Source organism: Macrotis lagotis, chromosome 4, assembly GCF_037893015.1.
Source record: "Macrotis lagotis isolate mMagLag1 chromosome 4, bilby.v1.9.chrom.fasta, whole genome shotgun sequence".
In the NCBI taxonomy this organism is placed as follows: domain Eukaryota; kingdom Metazoa; phylum Chordata; class Mammalia; order Peramelemorphia; family Peramelidae; genus Macrotis; species Macrotis lagotis.
This window is the reverse complement of record NC_133661.1, coordinates 50,646,775-50,668,874: the sequence shown is the minus strand read 5'-3', so window position 1 is coordinate 50,668,874 and position 22,100 is coordinate 50,646,775. Positions and strand designations below refer to the sequence as shown.

The following is a 22,100-nucleotide window of genomic DNA, read 5'->3' as shown; positions in this document are numbered from 1 at the left end:
TAAAGAATAGACACACATTTGCACCCACAACTTCCTTTAAAAGAGACTGATTTTCTATAAATTGTGGAAATCCAGACTTTCCAAGGTAGTTTGGGTCCAAGCAAGAAAAAAACCCCAGACTTGGACATCTGATTCTGAACTCCAACTTTGACAATTTTGAGATATACCCAGAATAAATTAGAATCTCTCAAAACATCAGGTCCTCAGCTGTTAAAAGAAGGGAATGGTCGAGATGATCTCCCAGAACTCTTGAGCCTTGAAGTTGACCCTTACCTCTTCCCAGCCAGCCAGCTAGCACATACCCTAGGAGATCCTAGAAATGCCTAAAGGTTTTCCTGGCCCACAGCCCAATCCCCCCATGTCCCTGGCTACTTACCTTGATGGGAACTGCAAGATATTCAAGTTCCAACCCTTGGCAGTCATGAGATTGGAAAGTCGAAAAATGTCAAAGTCATGGGAGCCTAGTGCAATGACTGACACCTGGGGGTTCCCAAAAACAAAGATGCCTTTGATTTTTTCTAGCCTTAAAAAGAGAAAAAGAAAAAGGAGCTATTTGGTCATATATGATCCTTTTATCACCTTCTTTAAACAAAGTTCTGCTCACAGAAAGCCCTCAGGAAAAACTCTGGGCTTCTCACAGTCCAGGCCTTATCACCAACATGCAGTACAAGCCTTCAAGGATCCCTTCAAGAGGCGATCCACTCTCGGCTGCCTTTTCCTTTATCATCTTTCAGACTTAAGTCAAAGCTATGAAGAAAGGCTTATCCTGAGTCTTGAGAACTCAAAAGCTTCGGTCTGTATTAGAGTTCAAGGGGAGTGAGATAAAAGCTACCGTCTCAGCCCCTTGAGGAGCCACCACCAAGGCAGGTGTCACAGCCAATATCTAGGGCATCCAGCCCAGAATTGCCAAGCTGTGGTTTCCTCCTCCCCCCCCCCCCTTCTCCAACCCTTCCTGCTCAGAGCCTTTGGTTCTTGGGGCATGCAAGGAGAGCAAGCCCAGACAGATGGACACTCAAGCCTCCAGGCAGACCTACTCGGATTTGAGGAAGCGGGCAGTGCGGATGATATTCCTGGTGGCCTCCACATAGCCGTTTTCACCCATGTGCATCAAGGTGGCCCAGCAGGCTGCGATGATGCCACCGGGCCGCGATCCAGACAAGTTGGGAGAGGCATAGATGCCTCCCTGCCAGTCGGGGGACACGAAGAACTGGTAGCGCCGATATTCTTTGCTGCTGTACATCAGCACAGAGGAGCCTTTGGGAGCATACCCATACTAGAGGCAGAGAAAGTAGACAGGGAAGACCATGAATAAGTGGAAAACAGACACCCCCTGACCCATTTTCCCAGTTGAGTCAAATGCTGCAGCAGCCTCCAGCCCCACTTCTTCACTGAATTAAACATTTCCCTTGAGCTCCCTGATCCAATGCTCCATCCAGTGACGCCAGGTATTTCATGTTGGTGTAGAATTATTTCCACTCAATAAGAATTTACTAGACTACAATAGTGATTTTTCTTTCTTCCTTTTTTTAAAAAAAATGTCACCAACATGTCAAACTAAGAGACAATAAAAGCAAAGGACTTGGGGGTGAGAAATCTCAAGTGTGAATCCCAGCAGATGGGTGGGACCTAAGGGTCCTCACTTGTGATTGATTCCAACTCTACCAACCACATTAATTCCTACAAGGAAGCAAGAGATAAAGTGTGGAGCCCAGATGCTGGGAGCCAAAGCTTGCTCCATGCACACCCTCCCTGCCCACCCAGAAGGACTCTTTGTGTGGTATACATCTATGAAGAAATGATCCTGATCTAAATATTGGGAGGAAGGAAAGCCACAGGGCCAAATCCAATAATCACTTATGTTTGGCTGAGAATCCATAGGATTTCCTTAAGGAAAAGATGCCTTCCTAGCTGGATAGTTCTTCTGAGCAGACCATGACTGGGAGGTGGGAAAAGTCTAAAGAAGCCTTCTAAGTGGTTAGAGGGCAGCAGGCTGGATCAAAAAATCACACATCACAAAACAGGACTTGGCTGATTAACTGACTTTCTGCTCCCACCTTTGGTCCCACTCAGCCATGCTTGCTTGCCCAGGGGTCCCAAGTAGTTATCATCATATCATATCACAGGTATGATCACGGATTATCATGACATCACAACCATCACAAATGGGGGTATGGCTTCCAAATTCCAGCTACTGCCACTTCTTTATACACTTCTACCCCTATAATCTCAAGATTTCAGGGAAAGAAGATACAAGCTTGGGGTTCCTCCTCTGAGAGATCTCTCAGATTGGAGAGATAACTAGAGTCATCAAGAGGTAAACAAAGATCAATAAAAGAATGATTTCTAATCAGTGCCTTCCAGTCATTTCATTTAACCCTGAAGGAACTCCTCCTGTTGGGATCTATAGCCTGAGTAAGCAGATGTCCCCAACAGGAGAGAGAACACGTCTGAGACACGAAAGACTGGCCAGAAGTGGGTCACATTGGCATCTGGTCACAGCAGACACCAATGATGTCAAGTGGCTATCTGAGCTGTCATCTTCCCTCTCCATCTTGTCTTACCTTATGAGTATCTGCTGAAATGCTAGTCACACCTTTTACCCGGAAATCAAACAGCTGATCCAGGGGGTACCCAGCTTGCTGCATGAAGACAATGAGGAAGCCCCCCAAACAGGCATCGACATGGAGAGGAATTTTATACTTGACAGCCAGCTATGCCAAGAGAACAAAGAAATCATTAATGGCACTAGGACAGATCCAGTAATGGAATACAGCAGAAAAGATGGATTCTACACAAAATTATTCTGTATTTATGTCTGCTATAAAAATAAACTAAGATTGGAGATGACCCCAAGATCTTTCCACTGTTTCACATAAAGATGTTATTTTAGAAAACAAAATCTTCCTTCTTATTATATCTCATTCATTAATTCTATTCAACCACAAAATGTCTTCAATCGCTAATTTCTTTTTAATATTTTTAAAAATTCAATTTTATTTCATCTTCAATTCCAAATTCTCTCCCTTTCACCCTCCCTCCCTCCCCACTGAGAAAACAAGAAAAACAAAATCCCTTACAGCTATGTAGTCAGGCAAAACAATTCCCACATTAGCCATGTCTAAAATGTGTATGTATGTATATACACACACACACATATATACACACACAAATATGTGTGTAAACACATGTATGTATGTGTGTAGGTATAATTATTATATACACTTCAATCTGCACTCTAAGCCTATCAGCTATCTGGAGGTGGATGGCAGGTCTGCTCAGGAGTCATCTGGAACTATGGATTCTCATTTTATTGATTTGAGCTATTTTGTCTTTGATTTTCTCTTCAATATTGTTAATGTAGGAATTGTGCTTCTGATTCAGTTCACTTTGTATCAGTTCATACAAGTTTTTCCAAGTTTCTTTGAAACTGTGTCCTTCCTCATTTCTTACAGTACAACAGTACTTCCTTACCTTTGTAGACAAACTTGCTCAATCATTCCCCAAATAACACCCCCCAAGTCTCCAATTCTTTTTTGTTTTAATTTTTTAAGGCAATGGGGTTAAGTGGCTTGCCCAAGGTCACACAATTAGGCAATTATTAAGTGTCTGAAACCGGATTTGAATTCAGGTCCTCCTGACTCCAGGGCCAGTGCTCTATGCACTGTGCCACATAGCTGCCCCAGTTTCCAATTCTTTGCCAATAACAAAAAAAAATATTGCTTTATATCTTTTCTGCATATATGGATCTTTTCCTCTTTTATTTCTGTCTTTTTAGGTGTATAACAACTAGCAATATTGATAGATCAAAGGAACTTCATGGGCTAAATCATTGCTTTGGGACAGTTCCAAATGGCTTTCCAGAACACAGAACCAATTCACAGTTCCACCAACATAACCTATGTTCCAACAATTTCATCAACATTTTTCACTTTTTTCTTTTTTTGTCAATTTGGCCAGTGGGTGAAGCAATATACCTCAGTTCTTTTAATTGGCATTTCTCTAATAACTGATGATTTAGATTACAGAATTTTTTGTAAGGTTATTTAGTTTCCTCTGAAAAGGACCTACTCACAGCCTTTGACCATTTATTTATGGAGAATGGCCCTAATTCTGATAAATCTGACTCAGTTTCCTATGTTTGAAAGACGAAGCCTATTTCAGAGAAACTGGCAAAATAATTTCCCAATTTTCCTGCTTCTATCCTAAATTTTAGGTGCATTGATTTTATTTGTGTAAAAATTTTTAAATTTTATGCCATCAAAACTGTCCACTGTGCCTCTTGTGAATCTCTTTCTCGTTTGATAACAAAGTCTTCCCCATTCAGAGATTTGGCAGGTAATTTCTTCCATGGTCTTCTATTCTAGTATGTCAGTCTTTATATGTGAATCATTTAGAACTTGGCTTAGTATACAATACAAGATGTTTTTCAAGGGTTTTGGTCAGATAGTGAATTTTTGCTCAATTGTTGGGATCTCTAGGTTTTATAAACACTGGACTCTACTGTGTTTATTTGCTTCTATAAAATAATAACATTGATGATGTGCTAAGCACTTTACAATTTTTATCTCATTTCATCCTCAAACAATCCGGGGTGGGGGGAGAATGTCATTATTATTCCCATTTTAGAGGAGGAAACTGAGGCAAACAGAGATGAAGGGAGCTGTCCATAACCTCGCCATTCATCAGGCCCCAAAGCTGCCCATGTGGGCACTGCTGTAGACCTAAGTTACTCCACTGACCAACTCTGTTTCTCACTCAAGACCAAACTAGTTTGATAATTATGGTTATCTAATAAAGTGAAAATCTGGTTCTACTTGATTCCCTTCCCTTTCAATTATTTTTTCATGAATCCCTCTATTCTTTTCTCTTTTTTTTAGTTTAGTTTTTTGTTTTTGCAAGGCAAATGGGGTTAAGTGGCTTGCCCAAGGCCACACAGCTAGGTAATTAATTGTCTAAGGTCAGATTTGAACCCAGGTACTCCTGATTCCAGGGCCAGTGCTCTATCCACTGTGCCACCTAGCCGCTCCAAATCCCTCTATTCTTGACCTTTGTTCCTCCAGATTAATTGGGTATCCTTTGATAGTTGGCATGACAACAAATGAGTAAATTAATTAGTATTGATATTTTTATTTTATTGGTTTGTTCACAAGCAACTAATTGCTATTTCACCTCATCATTTTGAGCTGTCTTGATCATGCTGATGTAGTTCTTCAGTGTTTCTTGGTAGCTAGACTCCCAAGAAATTAATGCTGTCATTATTTTAAATGGAATTTCTCTTTCTATCTCTTCCTGCTGGATTTTGTGGGTAATATATAGAAATGCTAATGATTTGAGTGAACTTATAACCTCATACATTGTGGAAGTTGTTCATTTTTTTAATTAGTTTTTAAGATCTCTAGGGTTCTTCAAGTAAAATATCACGGCATCTGCAAAAAGTAATAGCTGTTTTTTCTTTGCCTATGCTTTTTCCTTTAACTCCTTAGGCCTATTATTGCTACAGCCAGCATTGCTAGCACTAGACAGAATCATAATGATGATAATGAACAGCCACAAGACTCATGAGTTTATTCACAATGTCTCCAGCTTATTCCCATGACAGATAATGCTGGCTTTTGGTTTTGCATAGATAGTACTTTTCATTTTAAGCAAAGATGCATTTGTTCCTATGCTTTCTAGGGTCCCCCCCCCAGGGGAGGGAAAGAAGGTTCTATTTTTTTTAAAGCAGGAATGACTGATTTATCTCATCAAAAGTTTTTTTTGCATCTTTTGATGTGATCATATGATTTTTTTGGCTGTTTTTGTTATTAAAATGGTCACTTAGGTTTAGAGTTTTCCTAATATTGAACCAAGTCCACATTCCTTGTTTAAATTCAGCTTAATGAGTATATAATTCTATACAAAATGCTGCAATAGCCTCCTTATTAACATTTATATTTGAAATTTTTGCAACAATATTCTATAGAGATATTGATTTAGTTTTCTTTCTCTGTTTTGATTCTCTCCAGTTTAAGACCATATTTCTATCATAGAAGAAATTTGGCAGAACTCCTTTTCCTACTTTTTCAAACAGTTTATATAAAACTAGAATTAATTATGCTTTAAATGTTTTATAGAATTCATTTATAAATCCAACTGGTCCCAGAAATTTTTTTGTATAGGATATCATGCATAGTTTATTCAAATCTCTAAAATAGGATTACTTAAGTATTCCATTTAACCTTATTCTGGGCAGTTCATATTTTTGTAAATATTCATCTATTTCATTTAGATTGTCGGTTTTATTGGCACATAGGTGGGTAAAATAGTTCCTAATACTCAATTTCTTCTTTGCTTTTGAATTTAATTTTTTCATCTTTTTCATTTTTGATACTGGTAATTTAGTTTTTTTTAAAAAAGTTAGCTAATGGCTTATCTATTCACAAACACAGACAGAAACAGACACACACACATAAAACCATCCTATCCAGAAAAAAAAAAACAGTTCTTAATATTATTGATTAAATCAGTGAGGTTTTTTTTTGCTAATGTTTAAGTGGTTAATTTTAATCTGTTGGTTTTCTAATTTTTTTTTATCATTACAAATGTTTAGAGAAATAAACTTTCTCCTAAGAACTCTGGCTGCATCCCAAATATTTTGGCATGTTGTCTTATTGATGCTATTATCTTTAATGAAATCATTAAATGTTTCTATGATTTGTCCTCTGACCCATCCATTATTTAGGATTTCTATTTAGCTAAAATTAATTTTGAATCTTTGCTTCAACATCCCTTCATTGAATGTAATTTTAATGTATTACAGTTGATAGAAGAAGCATTTAATATTTTTGCATAGAGATATTAAGATGTATGCACAACTGATGCAAGGTCTCTTCCTTTCTACTATCTTTCAACATTCTCCAGAGGTCTATCATAGCTGATTTTTCTAAAATTCTATTTTGAGTCCTTCATTTTTGCTATTCTATGGTTAGATTTATCTAGAACTGAGAGGGGTGAAATGTCTATCTCCCTGTAAGAATTTAGATGCTGTCATTTGGTGAATTATGTTTAATATTGATATTGATTCATTGTCTATGACACCTTTAAGAAAAATGTTGTTTCCCAATTTGCAAATTCAGCAACATTGTAGGATAAGGTAAACCCACATAAAATATCAATATTTCTATATATTGCAAAAAGACATGGCAGCAAGAGATAGAAAGAGAAATTCCATTTAAAATAACCACGGACAACTACCTTCTATGGGGGGGGAGAAGCAAGAATAGGGGAAAAATTGTAAAACTCAAAAAGCTCAAAATAAATGTTGATTGGTTGAAAATAAAATAAAATAACTGTAGACAACAAAATACTTGGGAGTTTGTCAAGATAAACTTAGGAATTATAGGAAATCAACTCTAAAATACTTTTCACTCAAATAAAATCAGATCTAAATAACTGGGCAAATGTCAGTTGCTAATGGGTAGTATGAGCTAATTTAATAAAAATGACAATTCTACCTAAATTAAACTATTTATTCAGTGTCATACCTATCAAACTTCCAAAAAATTACTTTACTGAGCTAGAAGAAAACAATAACCAAATTCATATAAAAGAACAAAAGGTCAAAAAAAACCAAGGGAATTAATAAAAAAAAATCACAAAGGAAGCTAGCCTAGCTGTACCAGACCTAAAATTATATTATAAAGCATAAATATAAATACAAATCAAAACTGTTAGGTTCTGGTAATAGAGTGGTAGATCAGTAGAACAGATTAGGTGCAAAAGAAACAAAGGAAAAGACTATTAATAATCAGTTTGCTGGATAAATCCAAAGATTCCAGTTTCTGGGATAAGAACTCACTCTTTGATAAAAACTGCCATGAAAATTAGAAGATAGTATGGCAGCAACTTATAGACCCACAACTCACACCCTATACCAAGACAAGTCAAAATGCCAGGATAAAAAGTGATATCATAAGCCAATTTTGAGAACAAGGAATAATTTACCTGTCAGATCTATGGAAAGAGGAGCAATTCATGACCAAAATAGAGAGAATATTATAAAATGCAAAATGGATAATTTTGATTATGTTAAATTGAAAGGTTTTGCACAAATAAAACCAATGTAACCAAGATTAAAAGGCAGGCAGTAAGTTGAGAAACAATTCTTACAACTAGTGTTTCTCTGTTAGAAACACTAGTTTGTAAAATAGAAAACTGGGTCAAATTTATAAGAATGTAAGTCATTCCCCAAATGATAAACAGTCAAAGTATATAAAAGGTGATTCTCAGATAAGGGAACTTCTTTTTGACAAGACAATGGGGTTAAGTGATTTGCCCAAGATCACATAGCTAGGTAATTATTAAGTGTCTGAGAGTGGATTTGAACTCAGGTTCTCCTGACTCTGGGGCCAGTGCTCTTTCCATTGCATCATCTAGTTGCCCCTCTGATGAAGAAATCAAAGCTATCTATAGTCATATTAAAAAATGATCATTATTGATTAGAGAAATGCAAATTAAAACATCTCTAGGTACCACCTCACACCTTTCAGATTGGTCAACATGACTAAAGCAAAAATGGTCAACATTGAAGGGGATGTGGGAAAACTGGGACACTGGTGCATTGTTGATGGAGTTGTGAACTGATTCAACCATTTTGGAGAACAATTTGGAACTACACCCAAAGGGCAGTCAAACTGAGCAAACCCTTCAGTACCACTACTGGATCTGTAATCCAAAGACATGACGAAAAAGGATAAAAAACCCAGTGAACAAAAAATATTTATAGCAGCTCTTCATAGTGGCAAAGAATTGGAAAGAGAGGAGATGCCCATCGATTGGGGAACTGGCTGAATGGTATATGACTGTGATAGAACACTATTATTCTGTTAGAAATCATATAGGACAGGACATCAGAAAAGCCTGGAAAGCTAGTGTGAACCGATGTGAGTGAAGTGAACAGACCCAGAAGGACGTTACACACACCAAGAGCAATATGGGTGATGATCAGCCCTGATGGACTTGCTCATTTCAAGAGCACAATAATCAAAGACAATTCTAAAAGACTTGTGATGGAGAATGGCATTCACATCCAGAAAGGGAACTGGAGTGTAAATGAAGACAAAAGCTTATCTTCAATTTTTAAAAGTTGTCTAAGGTATTATTTTTTTTCTCTCTAATGTTTCACCCCTGTGGGAAAAAAGTGAAACTCAAAACCTTGCAAAAAGAAAAATACTGTTGAAAACTACCATTGCATGTAGCTGGAAAAAAATAAATAAAATGTTATTTCCTGCAAAAAAAAAAAGAATAAAGAAAATGTTGTTTCTATCTCTTAATTAGGCCTATTTTTGTTGTTGCTTTATCAGAGAGCATACATAGTACCCTTGATTTTTATTTTTTTTACTTCTACTATACTAGATTCTGCTCCAGTTCCTGTTGTCACTCTGTGTATCTTTCTTATTCAAGAGTATTTTTTGTAAACAATATATTGGCTGGGTTTTGGTTTCTGATCTCTGCTACTCTCCTTTTCTGTTTTATGGTCAGTTTCTGTAGACTGCTACTAGACTCGACCATTGTCTACCAGTGGCCCCACGGGTCCTGTGAGATCAAAGTGCAGCCCCCTTTGGTCTGAGACTGCTGCCCTTCAGAGCTAGGCTGGCTCACAGCACAGTCCTGGCCAGGCCTTGGCCCGGAGGCAACCAGCCTCTTTCTCTCTCTTCCTAAGCCACCCTGAGCTGGTAAAATGATACCCTGTGACTTTTTCCTGGATTTCCCTATCAGAATTCAGTTTGTAGTGTTTTCCTTATCCATGTGGGGAGGTTTGGGGAGGGAGCCAGGCTGCACTGCTTCCTGAGACTCGACCCATCAGCGGCCCATTTCTGATATGCACGTCCTTTAATGAATCAAATAAGCACAATACATGTATGTCCCTACATCATCATTTGGGAGGAAGAGAGCATGTCTGATTGAGCCAGGAAACAAAGGCTAGGCTGTCTTAGGAAGCAGGGATGGGGAGAGCTCTTGAACTGGCTTCCAGGTTTCATCCCAATGATAGCCACCTCTCCAAAGGGCTCTCCTGAGCACCCTCTTGGAGCCAGGCCCAGGGACTCTCTGAGAATGCAGAGAATGGAAAGCTCTGATGTCACCTCATTAGTCCCCTAGAGGCCATCCCTCTGGTAATGGTGGCGCTGAGGCCCAAATAGGGACTGCTTTTAGTCATCGTGTCCAACCAAACACAGTTGACTTTACTTCCATTGGAGACCCCTCCATGTCATTCATAGCAGCCCGCCGCTCCCACTGGTACCTTGGCCACCTCAGGAACGGGATCCATCACCCCATGGGGGAACTGAGGCACCGAACAGACAAGCATTGCAGTATTCCCGGAAATGGCTCTTCTCATTGCCTGGGGATTAAAAGAGAAGGAAAGAAAATGAGAACACCTACAACATGACCAAGAAGGGTGCCCCCCCACCCTACCCCACCACCTGGGAGAGTGTGCGTGGATTCTGACTGTGTACAGGCAGGAAGAGATGATGCCAGAAGGGCCAACCCTGCCCAGGCTGCCCTCAGAAGCCTGAGCTGCCAACCCTTTCCAGGCTGCCCTCAGAACCCTGAGCTGAGGGTGATCTTTCTCATTCTCAGGAGGAACCCCAAGTCTCACCTCACAGAGGACAGGAGCCTCAGTGCTGCACTCCTCATTAAGAATTCATTCCACAGAGACTAATCTGAGGACATTTGGTGGCCAGAGTTTTCAGTACTCTCACTATTATCACTAGAAAGTAATATTTTTAAGTGCCTATTGAAGTGGGGAGAGGGAGGGAACCCAGGATCACATTGTCACTGAGTATGTGAGGCTGAATTTTAACTCAGGTCTTCCCAACTCAACCCTGTGCACTATTTCTGTAGTGTATGACTGACTGGCCAGCATGCATCAGAAGCAGGATTTGAACTTGGGTCCTTGCTGACTCTATCCCCCCAGCCCAGCACTTCTCATTCAAATGTAACAATGATAAAAGGAACCACATGGATGGGACCCTTATCCTCTTCCAGGAAACTCACCCTGACATCTACCTCCATCTTCTTATTCAGTGGGACATGTTTCAGCTTCATCCCAAAATAATGCGCTGCCTTCTCAAAGGCGGCATGGACGCTGAGGGGGGCCACACTAGAAGACAGATATACACATTTATAACTGGACAGCACCATAGAGATCAAGGTCAAACCCCTCATTTACAAATGAAGCAACTGAGGCCCAGAAAGGGTCAATGATCTACCCAATCATACAACTAATAAATGTCTGAGGCAGGATTAAAAATTCAGGTTTTCTTGACTCCAAGTCCAGAACTCTATTCACTACATTAAAGAGGAAAGGAATAAAATTAGATCAATGCAAGGCAAAGAGAAGAGAGTGAACTGACCAGCTGAACTAATAACCAATTTGAACAATTAGAGGTCAACCTATTCTTTTTAAAATCCCCTTCCTCATTATTCTAGAAATACTACCATGGTGACACTGTTAAGAAAAAAAAACTAGAAAGTAAATCCATCAGAGATGATCCATGAACACAGATCTAATAAAGAAGCAAAATGAGAAATTAGAGTCTCTTTCCCTTAAAAAAAAATTGCTCGACCAAATGGGATCAGAGTTTCAAACAGTATTAACAGAGGAAACTGGTCGAGTTCAGGTCTTCTCTTTCAGACTTATCTGAATTAATTTTCATCATCCCCTAACTTAGAAACAACAATGAGTTGCCCTCAAGACAAGCCACCAAACTGTGACTCTGAAGTATCCATGACCATAAGATGCCAGTACCCAATGAAGGGAAGGGACAGTGGTCTTCAAGCACCATTGGGAAGAAGGAGTTATGTGTACCATTAGCTCTGGTCCTGCTTCAGACAGCAGCAGGTGGGGAAAATCCAATGTTAAAAAAGGTCAGGCCACTGGGTGGCAGCAGGTCAAGGCTCCAAAAACAAGGCCAGAGAAAAGGATGGATTGTTCTGAGTAAACTAGTGAGGCTTGGGGCTGGAATGGTCCATCCTCAACTGATGGAAAGCTTATAAGCCAATCAGAAGAAATCAAACACATCCCAAAACAACCTATCTCAGCCATTTGACCAATAAGACCCAGGACCCATAAGAATCTGGGGCACCAGACAGCAAGCAGCTCTTAACCTCCAAAGAGCCTCAAGTCTCTCCCCTGGCTGGCCTGCTTGGAACAAAGATGGGGAGGGTCCCAGGTACCAGAAGAAAGCATCAAGACTGAGAAGCAAATACATACATTTCTGGATATTTGATGCCCTTTTCATAAGCTAGGTCTCGATAGGCTTTGCAGGCCATCAGGATGCTCTCTGTCCCCCCTGAAGTCACCTAGAAGGAAGAGGAGACATTAGCTGCAACAGAAAGGAGCTTCCACAATGCACTAGATGTTCTGCACTGTAGGACCATGGGGTTTTGGTTTATTGACCAGTTAACCTTTGTGGCAAGAGGCAAGGGCTACAGAGATGCTGGTTCTCCTTCCTTTGGCTCTCTAATAGTTTACACTTGTCTAAAGAAGTTGTTCCTTTTTATGTAGAGGTTGAGTATGACCAAAAAAACAAAGCCAAAACCGGTCATTTTCCCATCTCCCCAAGGGATCGGTAGATTTAGGTGAAAATCCTGGAGAAGGGGAGGGGGAGGGAAGGTCCAGAAAGGTATTAGGGGTTCAGTGCCTAGGGATCATTCACTTAGATGTGTTCCTCTCTGAGGACAGCTTCCTCATCTATAAAATAAGGATATTACTTGTTTTATGTTTGTTTTATAACTTAAATGGCTACCCAAAAATCGGATCATTATCATAAATACACACCCATACAGACTATGTGTATGTATGCACATGGATAGTGACAAGTATGCATGCTGCAATGGAAACCAACCAATCTTGACTATTTACAAATAAGAAGGGCCTGCTTAAATGCAAAAAGAAGAAAAATATCACTTGAAGTCCACTAACACAAGTGGGAAACTATTAGTAATTTCTTATAAATAATATCAAAAAAATGGTCCCTCAGAGGCTGGTGTTCCATGTAAATGATGTAAAGTGTTTGGCTTGAGTTTAAATGAGAGAAAGCACAACAGAAAAAACTCAGTCAGGAAAGGGATTATGTATCCTGTTTTTCTAAAATAGGAACCTTATGAATCATGGTTTAAGACAGACCCTAAATATTTCTCTGAATTCTCCCATATATAGACTAGAAAGAACCTGATTCAGAGGTTATTTCAAGAATTCCCTGGGTTCCAGACAGTATGGCCATCTAACCAGACTCAAGAAATGACTGACTATCCTAAGGGTATCACCAGGAGAGCAGTGCCAACACAAAAGTTCACAAGTCTGTGACCCACTTTAGACAATGCCCCAAAGTGGAAACCCAATATGATTAGCAGATACTTTGAGGGAGGGTGTACACTTTCTTAGCCTACTTTCCCTTCAGATCATGTCACAAATGCATCAATGACATGTATGATATGAATGTTACATATCTATGTCTCCTTCACTAGGAGAGTTCCCTTGTTTTGTGAAATATGAGTCATCAAAAACCTGAACCAAGGGGAAAACAAAGTATTTGCAGATGGGGTCAAAGATAAAGCTCAATTCCCGTGACTGCGCAGGGCGTAGTGTATCCTTTTAGGAGTCAGACAGGTTCTGAAGTCCACAACAGGCTGAGAGCAGCACCACTGATTAGAGCTCTGGACAAAGGTCTGGGCCAAGACTGAGTCAGACCACTTCCCCAGATCACCAGCCACCAGAATTCCATGCCCCCCAGTGCTAGAAAAAGAAAACTGATGCTGGCATCCCTGATCAGTGTCTGTACAGAGAGAGAGAAGCTCCTCATGCAGCCCTGAGAGGCTCCAGCCAGAGAGGACCAGAAGGACCAAAGAACAGAGACCAGAGCCACGAGGACTCTGGGACAGCCAAGAATGGGCTCCAGATGCTCCCTCCTAAGAAATCTCTTAGATGCCATTTTGACAACTGAAGGGCACTTGGACAAATCTTCCAGTTTCTCCCTCCCAATTTGGGGGTCTCGGCTTGTCCAATGCCACAGGTCAAATGAGGTCTCCAAAGGCAAAAGAATCTCACAAGTGGGATTATAAACTAAGAGGGAGGGTCAGACTTGGAATTAGCTCTGCCTATAGCTTCCCTGAAATAGCTGGAGCAGGGCTTTAAGGACCTTCCTACTTCTGTGACAACATGGCAAGAAAGTAGATCTGGGAAATCTATACATACCCTAAAGTTTCGTGGTTTTGATCTTTTTTTAAGTATCAGAAAGAGCCAAGACGAAACATAACTTTTAGTTCTCATTTATACAAACATGTCTATGCGCTCATATATACATATATATGTGAAACTAATTTCTAAACATATTTAGATACCATTATGATTTTAAAATGCAATTACTGAATTCTTATTAGTTTGTCATCACACATTTACTATGAAATACAATTCCTACCATGTTAATGATATGTTCATTGTTAAAAGAGGGCTTTCACTCCAATCTGAGCCCAAAAAGTAAAGGGCCTTGAAAGAAATCAGGATAAGAAAAACAGACAGGAGAGGGAAGATATAGATTGGGTGGTTATTATAATAGTCTAGGAGAAGAAATTAAGATCTGAACTCAAATCATTATCTTCTACATTGGTCTATCAGATGACATAAAGGTAGAAAGGTAAAGAGGGAAGAATCAAAAATGATTCTGAATTTACAAACCAGGGTTTCAGGATGAATGGTGGTGATACAACTTGGTTGATATGAATGTATGTATAGCATAATTATATAGGTAGAGTCTTTATTATAATGCATTCTGTCAGGAGGAGATAAAAAGATAAAACTCAAAAACTTGTCAAAAAATGACTATTGAAAATCACCATTGCACATAGTTGGAAAAATAAATAAATTTTTTAAAATGATGAAGAAAAGACCATTTTTTTACATGTCCTGAGTATGACTTATAGATATGAACCAGTGTACAAGAGAGAAATTAAGTCTGGCTCTATCAATATGGGATTTAGCTACATAGCAATGATAACTGGGTCCAACAGCTATCATAGGATGACCAAGAGAATCTAGTGAGAAAGACCAGGACAGAGCTTTGGAAGCTACTCATGAATCTTGATGGATTTCCACAAGGCAAAAGTGAGGGATGCCTTCCAGGCCTAAAAGTTATCAGGATGAGCATCAAAGGAGATTCAAAAGAAAGGGAAAGGGAGATAAGAAGAGAACAAGGAGAAAGTTGTGATGTGAGTAAGCAATGGATGCAAGCAGTTTTTTCTAGGAATCTGGCAAACAGGACATAGCTGAAGAAATAGTAGACCTTGTGAAGGTTTTTTTTGAGGATGAAGGAAACTTGATCATGTTCATAGGCAACAGGGAAGAAGCCATCACACGAGAAATAGGAGTCAGAAAACTCAAGGGAACTCAAGTTTGGTTTTACTAGTATAAAAATATTAAGCAGTTAAGAAATAACTCCTAACCTAGAAGAAAGCATTTCAGTTGAATGATAGGGTCGGAGCCACAAAATACAAGGAGATGAGAAGCAAGAGTAAGGCAGTGAAGGCAGCGAGAATAGATCTTTCTAGGAATGAGGTCAGGAAAGTCAGGAGCAAAAAAAAAAAAAAAAAGAACAATTCAAAGGAAATACAAGTGAGATCTAACTCCATTTGTAGGAAACCCAGAAGGCGTCAATAGATAGGGAGAGACAGAAGATGAGTAGGGAATGATGGATAAGACAATCTCCTGGACTAAACAAAGAGTGGTAGAATCAAAGTCACAAGAAGAGGAATTAGCTGTGGTGAGGAGAAAGGCCATTTCTTCCTGACAGAATAGAACAAAGGAGAAGAGAGGAGAAGAAAGAGAAGAAAGACTCATTAAGTAATTGGGGGAAATATACTTGGAAAATATGTTGTAAAAACAAAGGCAAAGTAAAAGGATAAGATATAATAGAATTCTGAAATGAGATTAGGGGAAAAAAGGGAGCTGATAATGGATGTTTTCAATTTTTCAGTGATGTGAGAAGCAAGACCATCTGCTAAAAGAGAAAAATGTAGAAATGATTGTAGGGATTCAATAAAAGATAAAGTTCAGAAGCGCCAAAGCAGAGAGCTCAAGAGTGAATCAACTCATATGAATAAAAGGAATCCTGTTTAACAGTAAGGGCCCAGCTAAGCCTAGAGAACATGAATCCCTATCCTCATTCCTCTCCCAGACCTCTATCACCTGCTATTTCCATCAACTGGAACAGTTCTCAGAGAATCTCTTTTGTTGATTATGACCTAGTAAAATTTGACTATATATCTGGTTATACCTGAACATTCTGACCCTGAGAACTCTGAATCAGGAATTATAACTTCCCAAGGGTGTCCAGTTTGCAAAGAAGCTAGCCAATATAGAGGGATCTAGCTGATGCCTGGCTCCCCTTCATGTTGCTGATAATGGCATTCCCAAGAAGGCCAACCTATGGAGGAGAGCTGATGTGAAAGACGGGCTGGGCCAGAGGAAGAAACCCACTAACCGCTCATGCTTTGTCCAAGTCACTAATCAGATTCATCCACCCAGAAGCATCTCTGGTCTGGTTCTGTAAGAGACTGGACAGTTGAGTGCGCTCTTATGGTAAAGATGGCCTCTCACATCTCCCTCCTTTCCCCAAGTACAAACTAGCACAAAACGTAGGAACAAATGGATAATTTCGGCTGCCCACTATTGGTTCCACTTTGAAGGGTTATGAGGGAAAAGAGCCCCGCCTACAAAAGCCCTGAAGTCTCTATAGATGCTGCTGATGTTATTTTCTCCCAGTGACCAGAGAAAACACTGCTACCAGAGGCTCAAATGTAAAATCTGCCTGTGTCATCTGCTCTCTGCATCTTGTAATTGAGAGTCTAAAGGGTCTAGCGCGTTCACTCCCTGATCTTGCATCTCTTCTTCCCAATCGACTCCTGAACAGCGTGGTTCATCTGTGGCTGGCAGGTCCCAGACCCTGGCAAGGGAATTTAAAACAACAAGTGTGTTCAGACATTCCTGCCACTGGGTACAGCTAGTTCTTAAGCTGCACCCCTGCCAGCTGGGAGAGAGGAGCGTCAGGCTGCCTCTGCTCTGCAAGGGAGGTTGGCACACCCATCAACAAGCCCCAACAACTGGTCCCAGGCACAACTCCTCAAGTGCTGGGGCATTTCTTCCTAGGGCAACCCAAAAGAGGTTCAAAAAACAAGAAACAGCATTTATGAAAAATAGGAAATGAAAGAAAACACATTAAAGCCATTGACAACCATTTCCTAAAAAATCACAGAATTGGAGATCTGGAGCCAGAAGAGAGCTGAGAGGTCTTTAGAAAATTAAAATAATTTAATCACAACCAAAAAGCCAAGAGTCCAGAAACCACCTGATCCATAAATACTATTCCCTCACCCATAAATATTATTCCCTCACCCAGCAGAGACATGGCAACCAAGAACCACACCAATTTAGAAGATAAAATCACTTGTAAATCATCTGAAGGAGGAAGATAATGAGAAATCATCTAAACTAACAGCTAATAACACAGTGAGAAACAATAGAGGGGAATATAAATTTATAAGACAGTTTGGAAAGAAACCCAATGATCTTGAGTGTATTTAAGGATGAAATAAGGAGGACAGAAAATAAAAGGCAACTGAAATTGCAAATTTTCTGTAAAAAATTCTTTTCTTCAAAAATGACATATTTGTACTATATTATTTTACAAGGACCAGATATAGACCAGATATATACATTTGATCATTCTTGAGGCTAAAATGATGAGGGCACTGAAGGATCAATTCTCAAGATACATGAAAGCCAGGGAAAGATGATCAAACTCTTGAGAAAATTTCATGGATAGCAATACTATTAAAAAAAAAAACACTGAAACACAACAAAAACTACCAACCTACTTACTCATCTCTACAAAATCCTTGAAAAAAATCCTCATACATATGAGGGCACTTCCTTATAAAAGTATAAGTCAAAAAAGACAGGCTTTCCTCACCTTCATGGCACAGTTCACTGAAAAGGTTCAAATTAAGATTCTCCTTGCTTAACTCTACAAATGGACTGGATTTGATAGAGCAAAATGCTTTCTAAGTTCTCCTCCAAATTCTCTGGAAGTGATAAAATTATAAGAGATTCCTTAAAGATTCAATGAATGAAAAAAGCATGTATGGACCAAACACTATGGATGCAAAGGTCATCCCTGCCCTCAGGGTGCTTACATTCTGATGAGGAAGACAACATACAAAAGGGGACTGGTGAACAGAACTCCAGGGTAAGATGAAATGATATAAAAGACATGATGATAGATCTTTGATTATCAGTCCTAATTATTAACATTAAACAATGCATGTAATAAAGAGACATGATCACTCACAGAATTTGCACCATCACAGAGGACATTCAGCTTCCAAATGGAACAAGAATGCCTTATAGATATAAAGACACTAAAGACAAGATGTTCTTGTTTGTGGATAATATTGTGCTAATTTCATGAACATGGCAAGGAGACCCTTAAAAGAGATTGAAAATCACTCAAAAGTGTTGTCCTGACTATCCACTCAAGAGAAAACAAAAAGATAAAGAATTCCCATAGTTCAGACCATGATACACCTAAGTCGGATGGGCCACCACCCATAGAGGAGATCTATCACTTGGGAAATTCTGGCATGCCCTTTAAGAGTTTGAGCTTCTGGATGAAACAGCAACTCAGATTACAAACACTACCAGTCTTCTAGTGTAGTTATAGGGCTTCCATTCTAAGTAAACTAAGGTCTCAAAAATGAACTCAGATGACAGGTCACCTGCAGAGCAAAGGAGGATATCGAGGCTGGCAAGAGAAAGCTGTAGGGTCTGCCTAATAAGTAGTGTGGTCTATGATCTTAGTTCAGAAGACATGGAAGAGGTATGGAGGATGAGGAGAGGATGGGCTGTAATCTGTACCACTGAAGGGTGAACTCCCAGATCTAGTGAACAACCAAAGCTTTGACACCCAACTCTGCTTCCCATTAGATGCTTCAAGAGACAACTTTCTACCCAATGACGCCCAGAGTCTATTCAAAACTCCTAAAGATTTTTAAGTAACCTACTAGTCTCAGTTTCTCTAGATGAACAAGAAACATTCCTTCAATTTTTCTCCAGGCTATGCCTTAAAGTCCTGAAGTTATCTCTCTATGCAAGAAAATTCCTGAGGAGTTCAAATTTCCTTTTCTTTTCGCCCACAATCATTACCTATAGAGGTAGCTAGCTAGGTGACACAGGATTGGGAGTCAAGAAGACCTGAGTTCAAATGCAGTCTGTATATACCTGGGCAAGTCACTTCACCCCTCTTTACTTTGGTTTCCTCAGCTGCAATAGAGGATAATCCTAATTCCTTCTTCCCAGGGTTGTTGTGAGGATCAAATAAGATCTTTATAAAGTGACTAGCATAGCCTGGTACATGCAAAAGCTTGTTTCTTTCCTACCTACAGCATATGTGAGTGTGGATAGAGTATTATATTCCTTCATTATTATTCCTGAGGAAGAGTGGAGATAGCCCTGGATGTGAGGCAGTCAGGGTTAAGTGACTTGCCCAAGGTCACACAGTAAGTGTCTGAGATCACATTTGAACTCAGGTTCTCCTGACTCCAGGGCTGGTGCTCTATTCATATCTGGCCACTGAACCCTGATGGCTCTGAAGAAGAAAATGAGGCTGGTGACTTAGCATAGCCCCTCTCCCTGATATTATGGCCTTCTTTGAGAGTAAAGGACAAATATCAATCAATCAAGTCTAAGTATAGAATGTTAATTGTTCCAACCCTATAAAGTGGATAAAATTCTCATTCATGCTCCCAAAATAAAATCTCTGGAAAATGTGCTTCTCCTTATCTTTCTGACCGACAACTCTCATACAGGTCCATTTGCATAGGAGGTAAAAGTGGAGAGGCAGCCAACACTGCTTATCCATCCTAAGAAAATCAAGCCTGAAATGCTCTCTATCTATCTCCATTTCACATAGTATAAGTTTAGACTTAAGCAACCATAACAATAAACAAAATGGCCTGAAAGTTCAGTGCAATAAACTTTTAATAAGCTCCTTACTATGGGTCAGGCACATCCCCAGACACTGGAGACAGAACTAAGGAAAAGATGTCCCAGCTCTTGAGGAGCTTACAATCTAATGGGGCAAGACAACACACAAAAGGAAGCTGCAGGGTGGGGCTGGGGGGACAGAGGACCCCAGGGGATATCTGGTCTGAAGCCCAGGAGAGATGCAGAGAGAGTGTAGGGTGTGAGCTAAAAAGGCTACATCCAGTCTTCTAGGAAGGGAAGCACTGAGTTCCCCCTCTTTTCCTACGATCAGGAGGAGGCTAAGGAGGAGTGGGAATTGTCTCTCCTGATCCCATGGTAGGGAGAGTGGGGGTAGAGGGGAGGGGCAAGCAAAGACTTTCTTTATCAAGGACCACTCTTTACCAAGGCATGTGGGGGTGGGGCAACATTCTTATAAACTTATGCTAAAATAAAAAAAAATAGAATAAACTCATGAGAAAGCATTTAGCCTGGAATATTTGTTCTCATAAAATTTTTTAAAAGTAAGATTTTGAAAATAATTTTTAAGAAAGAAAATTAAAAATTAAAATTAAAGTCCCAGGGTTGGATAAAAAGAAAAAGATGAACTGGAAGGAATGCAATTACAATTCAACACATATATATTCCTTAAGTGCCTCCTAGGGACAAAATACTGTATTAGGAGCTGGAGATAACCAAAAAAATAAATGCCTGCCCTCCAGAAGTTTACTTTATCCTTGACCAAGCTAGAGGCTCTGAATACAAAAAATTCATTGCTTCATCCTCTTGTCTCCAGGAAAGCATTCCAAAGTTAGTATTCAGCACGGATACTTAGAAAGGTCTCTGTGGCCACTGATCGTCTTCCTCCCTGCTCTCTGAACTGAGTCAGCTGCAGGAGGCATGGCCTAACCTGGACCTGAGTTTTCACCTTAGAGACATTATCCAGTGGTGATAAGCAGAGAGCTATGATTTCTCTGCTGTCTAAAGATGTCCAAGGGGCCCTCCTAACCACATCGGCTAAGGGAGGGAGAGGACAATCATTCCCCACATTGGGGAAGGATTGGAGGCCTGGCCAGATGACCGACCGAGTCAGAAGTCCACCCCCAGGCTCAGCTCTCAAGAGCAGCACACTCCCTGGCCCAGGTGCTCCAATCCACTGTCCTAACAGCCTAGGCAACTTCTTTGAACAAATCCTAAATGGAAAATAAATAGGAAAAATTCAAGAGGAGCAGTTACTTACACAGCCACAAGATTCTGGTCCACCATTAAAGAGGTTGCAAACGATCCTCACAACCTCAGCTTCCATCTTACGAACCCCTGGAAAGACATCTGGGTGTAATGGATTGCTCCTTGAAAAATCTCCATAAACCTGAAAAGAAACACAACTCAGTGAATGAGGCAAAAAACGACCATTTCAGGGAGGATCTTGAACCATATCAAGGGATGGCTAAGCAACCCAACTTTCCATCTGGTTATTCAACTGGTTATCCAAAGGAGGAGAGGACTTCATCCTGAATAATTTGTTTTCCAAATTGTGCCAAACAGAATCTGAGGAAATTGTAAGTGGGCTTTCACACTTTTTCAGTCTTCTTCAAACTAGCATTAACACAAAACATGGCCCCCCTACTCTCTAACATCCATTTATGCCAACACATCCTGAGCCCTCTCTTCCTTTCTATCTAAGGCACTAATCTCTAATCTGATGCTGTCAGCTCTGACAAATAATCCCCAAGATTTAGAAGCTCAATGTTGAATATTGCTAAAATTCTATTCTATTTGGAAGGGAGACAGAGACATCATTTACCTTCACCAGAAGTTCAGTGAGTTTGTCATCATCGCTGTACACTGTCCCAGAGACTTTCCCATCTTCCCAATGTGAATTTTCTGAAAAACAACCCCCCAGCCCCAAATGAGTATCCTTGATGCCTCATCAAGCACTGATTCAATACCTAAGGGAAGAGGCTCTGCTTCCAATACAAGTCCCCCGTGGACCCCCAAAAAAGCCTATTCCAGGAGGAAATCTAGCCATTAAAAGGAGAGAATCATT

The 22,100-nt window shown here is 39.9% G+C and overlaps 1 protein-coding gene across 2 annotated transcripts in view; it reads right to left on the bottom strand.

Annotated features, from left to right (window-relative positions):
• Positions 1–22,100, bottom strand: part of SGPL1 (sphingosine-1-phosphate lyase 1) — an 87,450-nt gene that overhangs the window by 7,588 nt on the left and 57,762 nt on the right. For both annotated transcript variants that reach the window (XM_074232765.1, XM_074232764.1), the window contains 8 exons: positions 21,858–21,937; positions 21,294–21,422; positions 12,254–12,342; positions 11,035–11,140; positions 10,280–10,378; positions 2,562–2,711; positions 1,035–1,273; positions 377–523 (listed from right to left, as the gene is read on the bottom strand). In XM_074232765.1, coding sequence (XP_074088866.1) covers positions 377–523; positions 1,035–1,273; positions 2,562–2,711; positions 10,280–10,378; positions 11,035–11,140; positions 12,254–12,342; positions 21,294–21,422; positions 21,858–21,937 — 1,039 coding nt within the window. The remainder of the gene's footprint in view (positions 1–376; positions 524–1,034; positions 1,274–2,561; positions 2,712–10,279; positions 10,379–11,034; positions 11,141–12,253; positions 12,343–21,293; positions 21,423–21,857; positions 21,938–22,100) is intronic.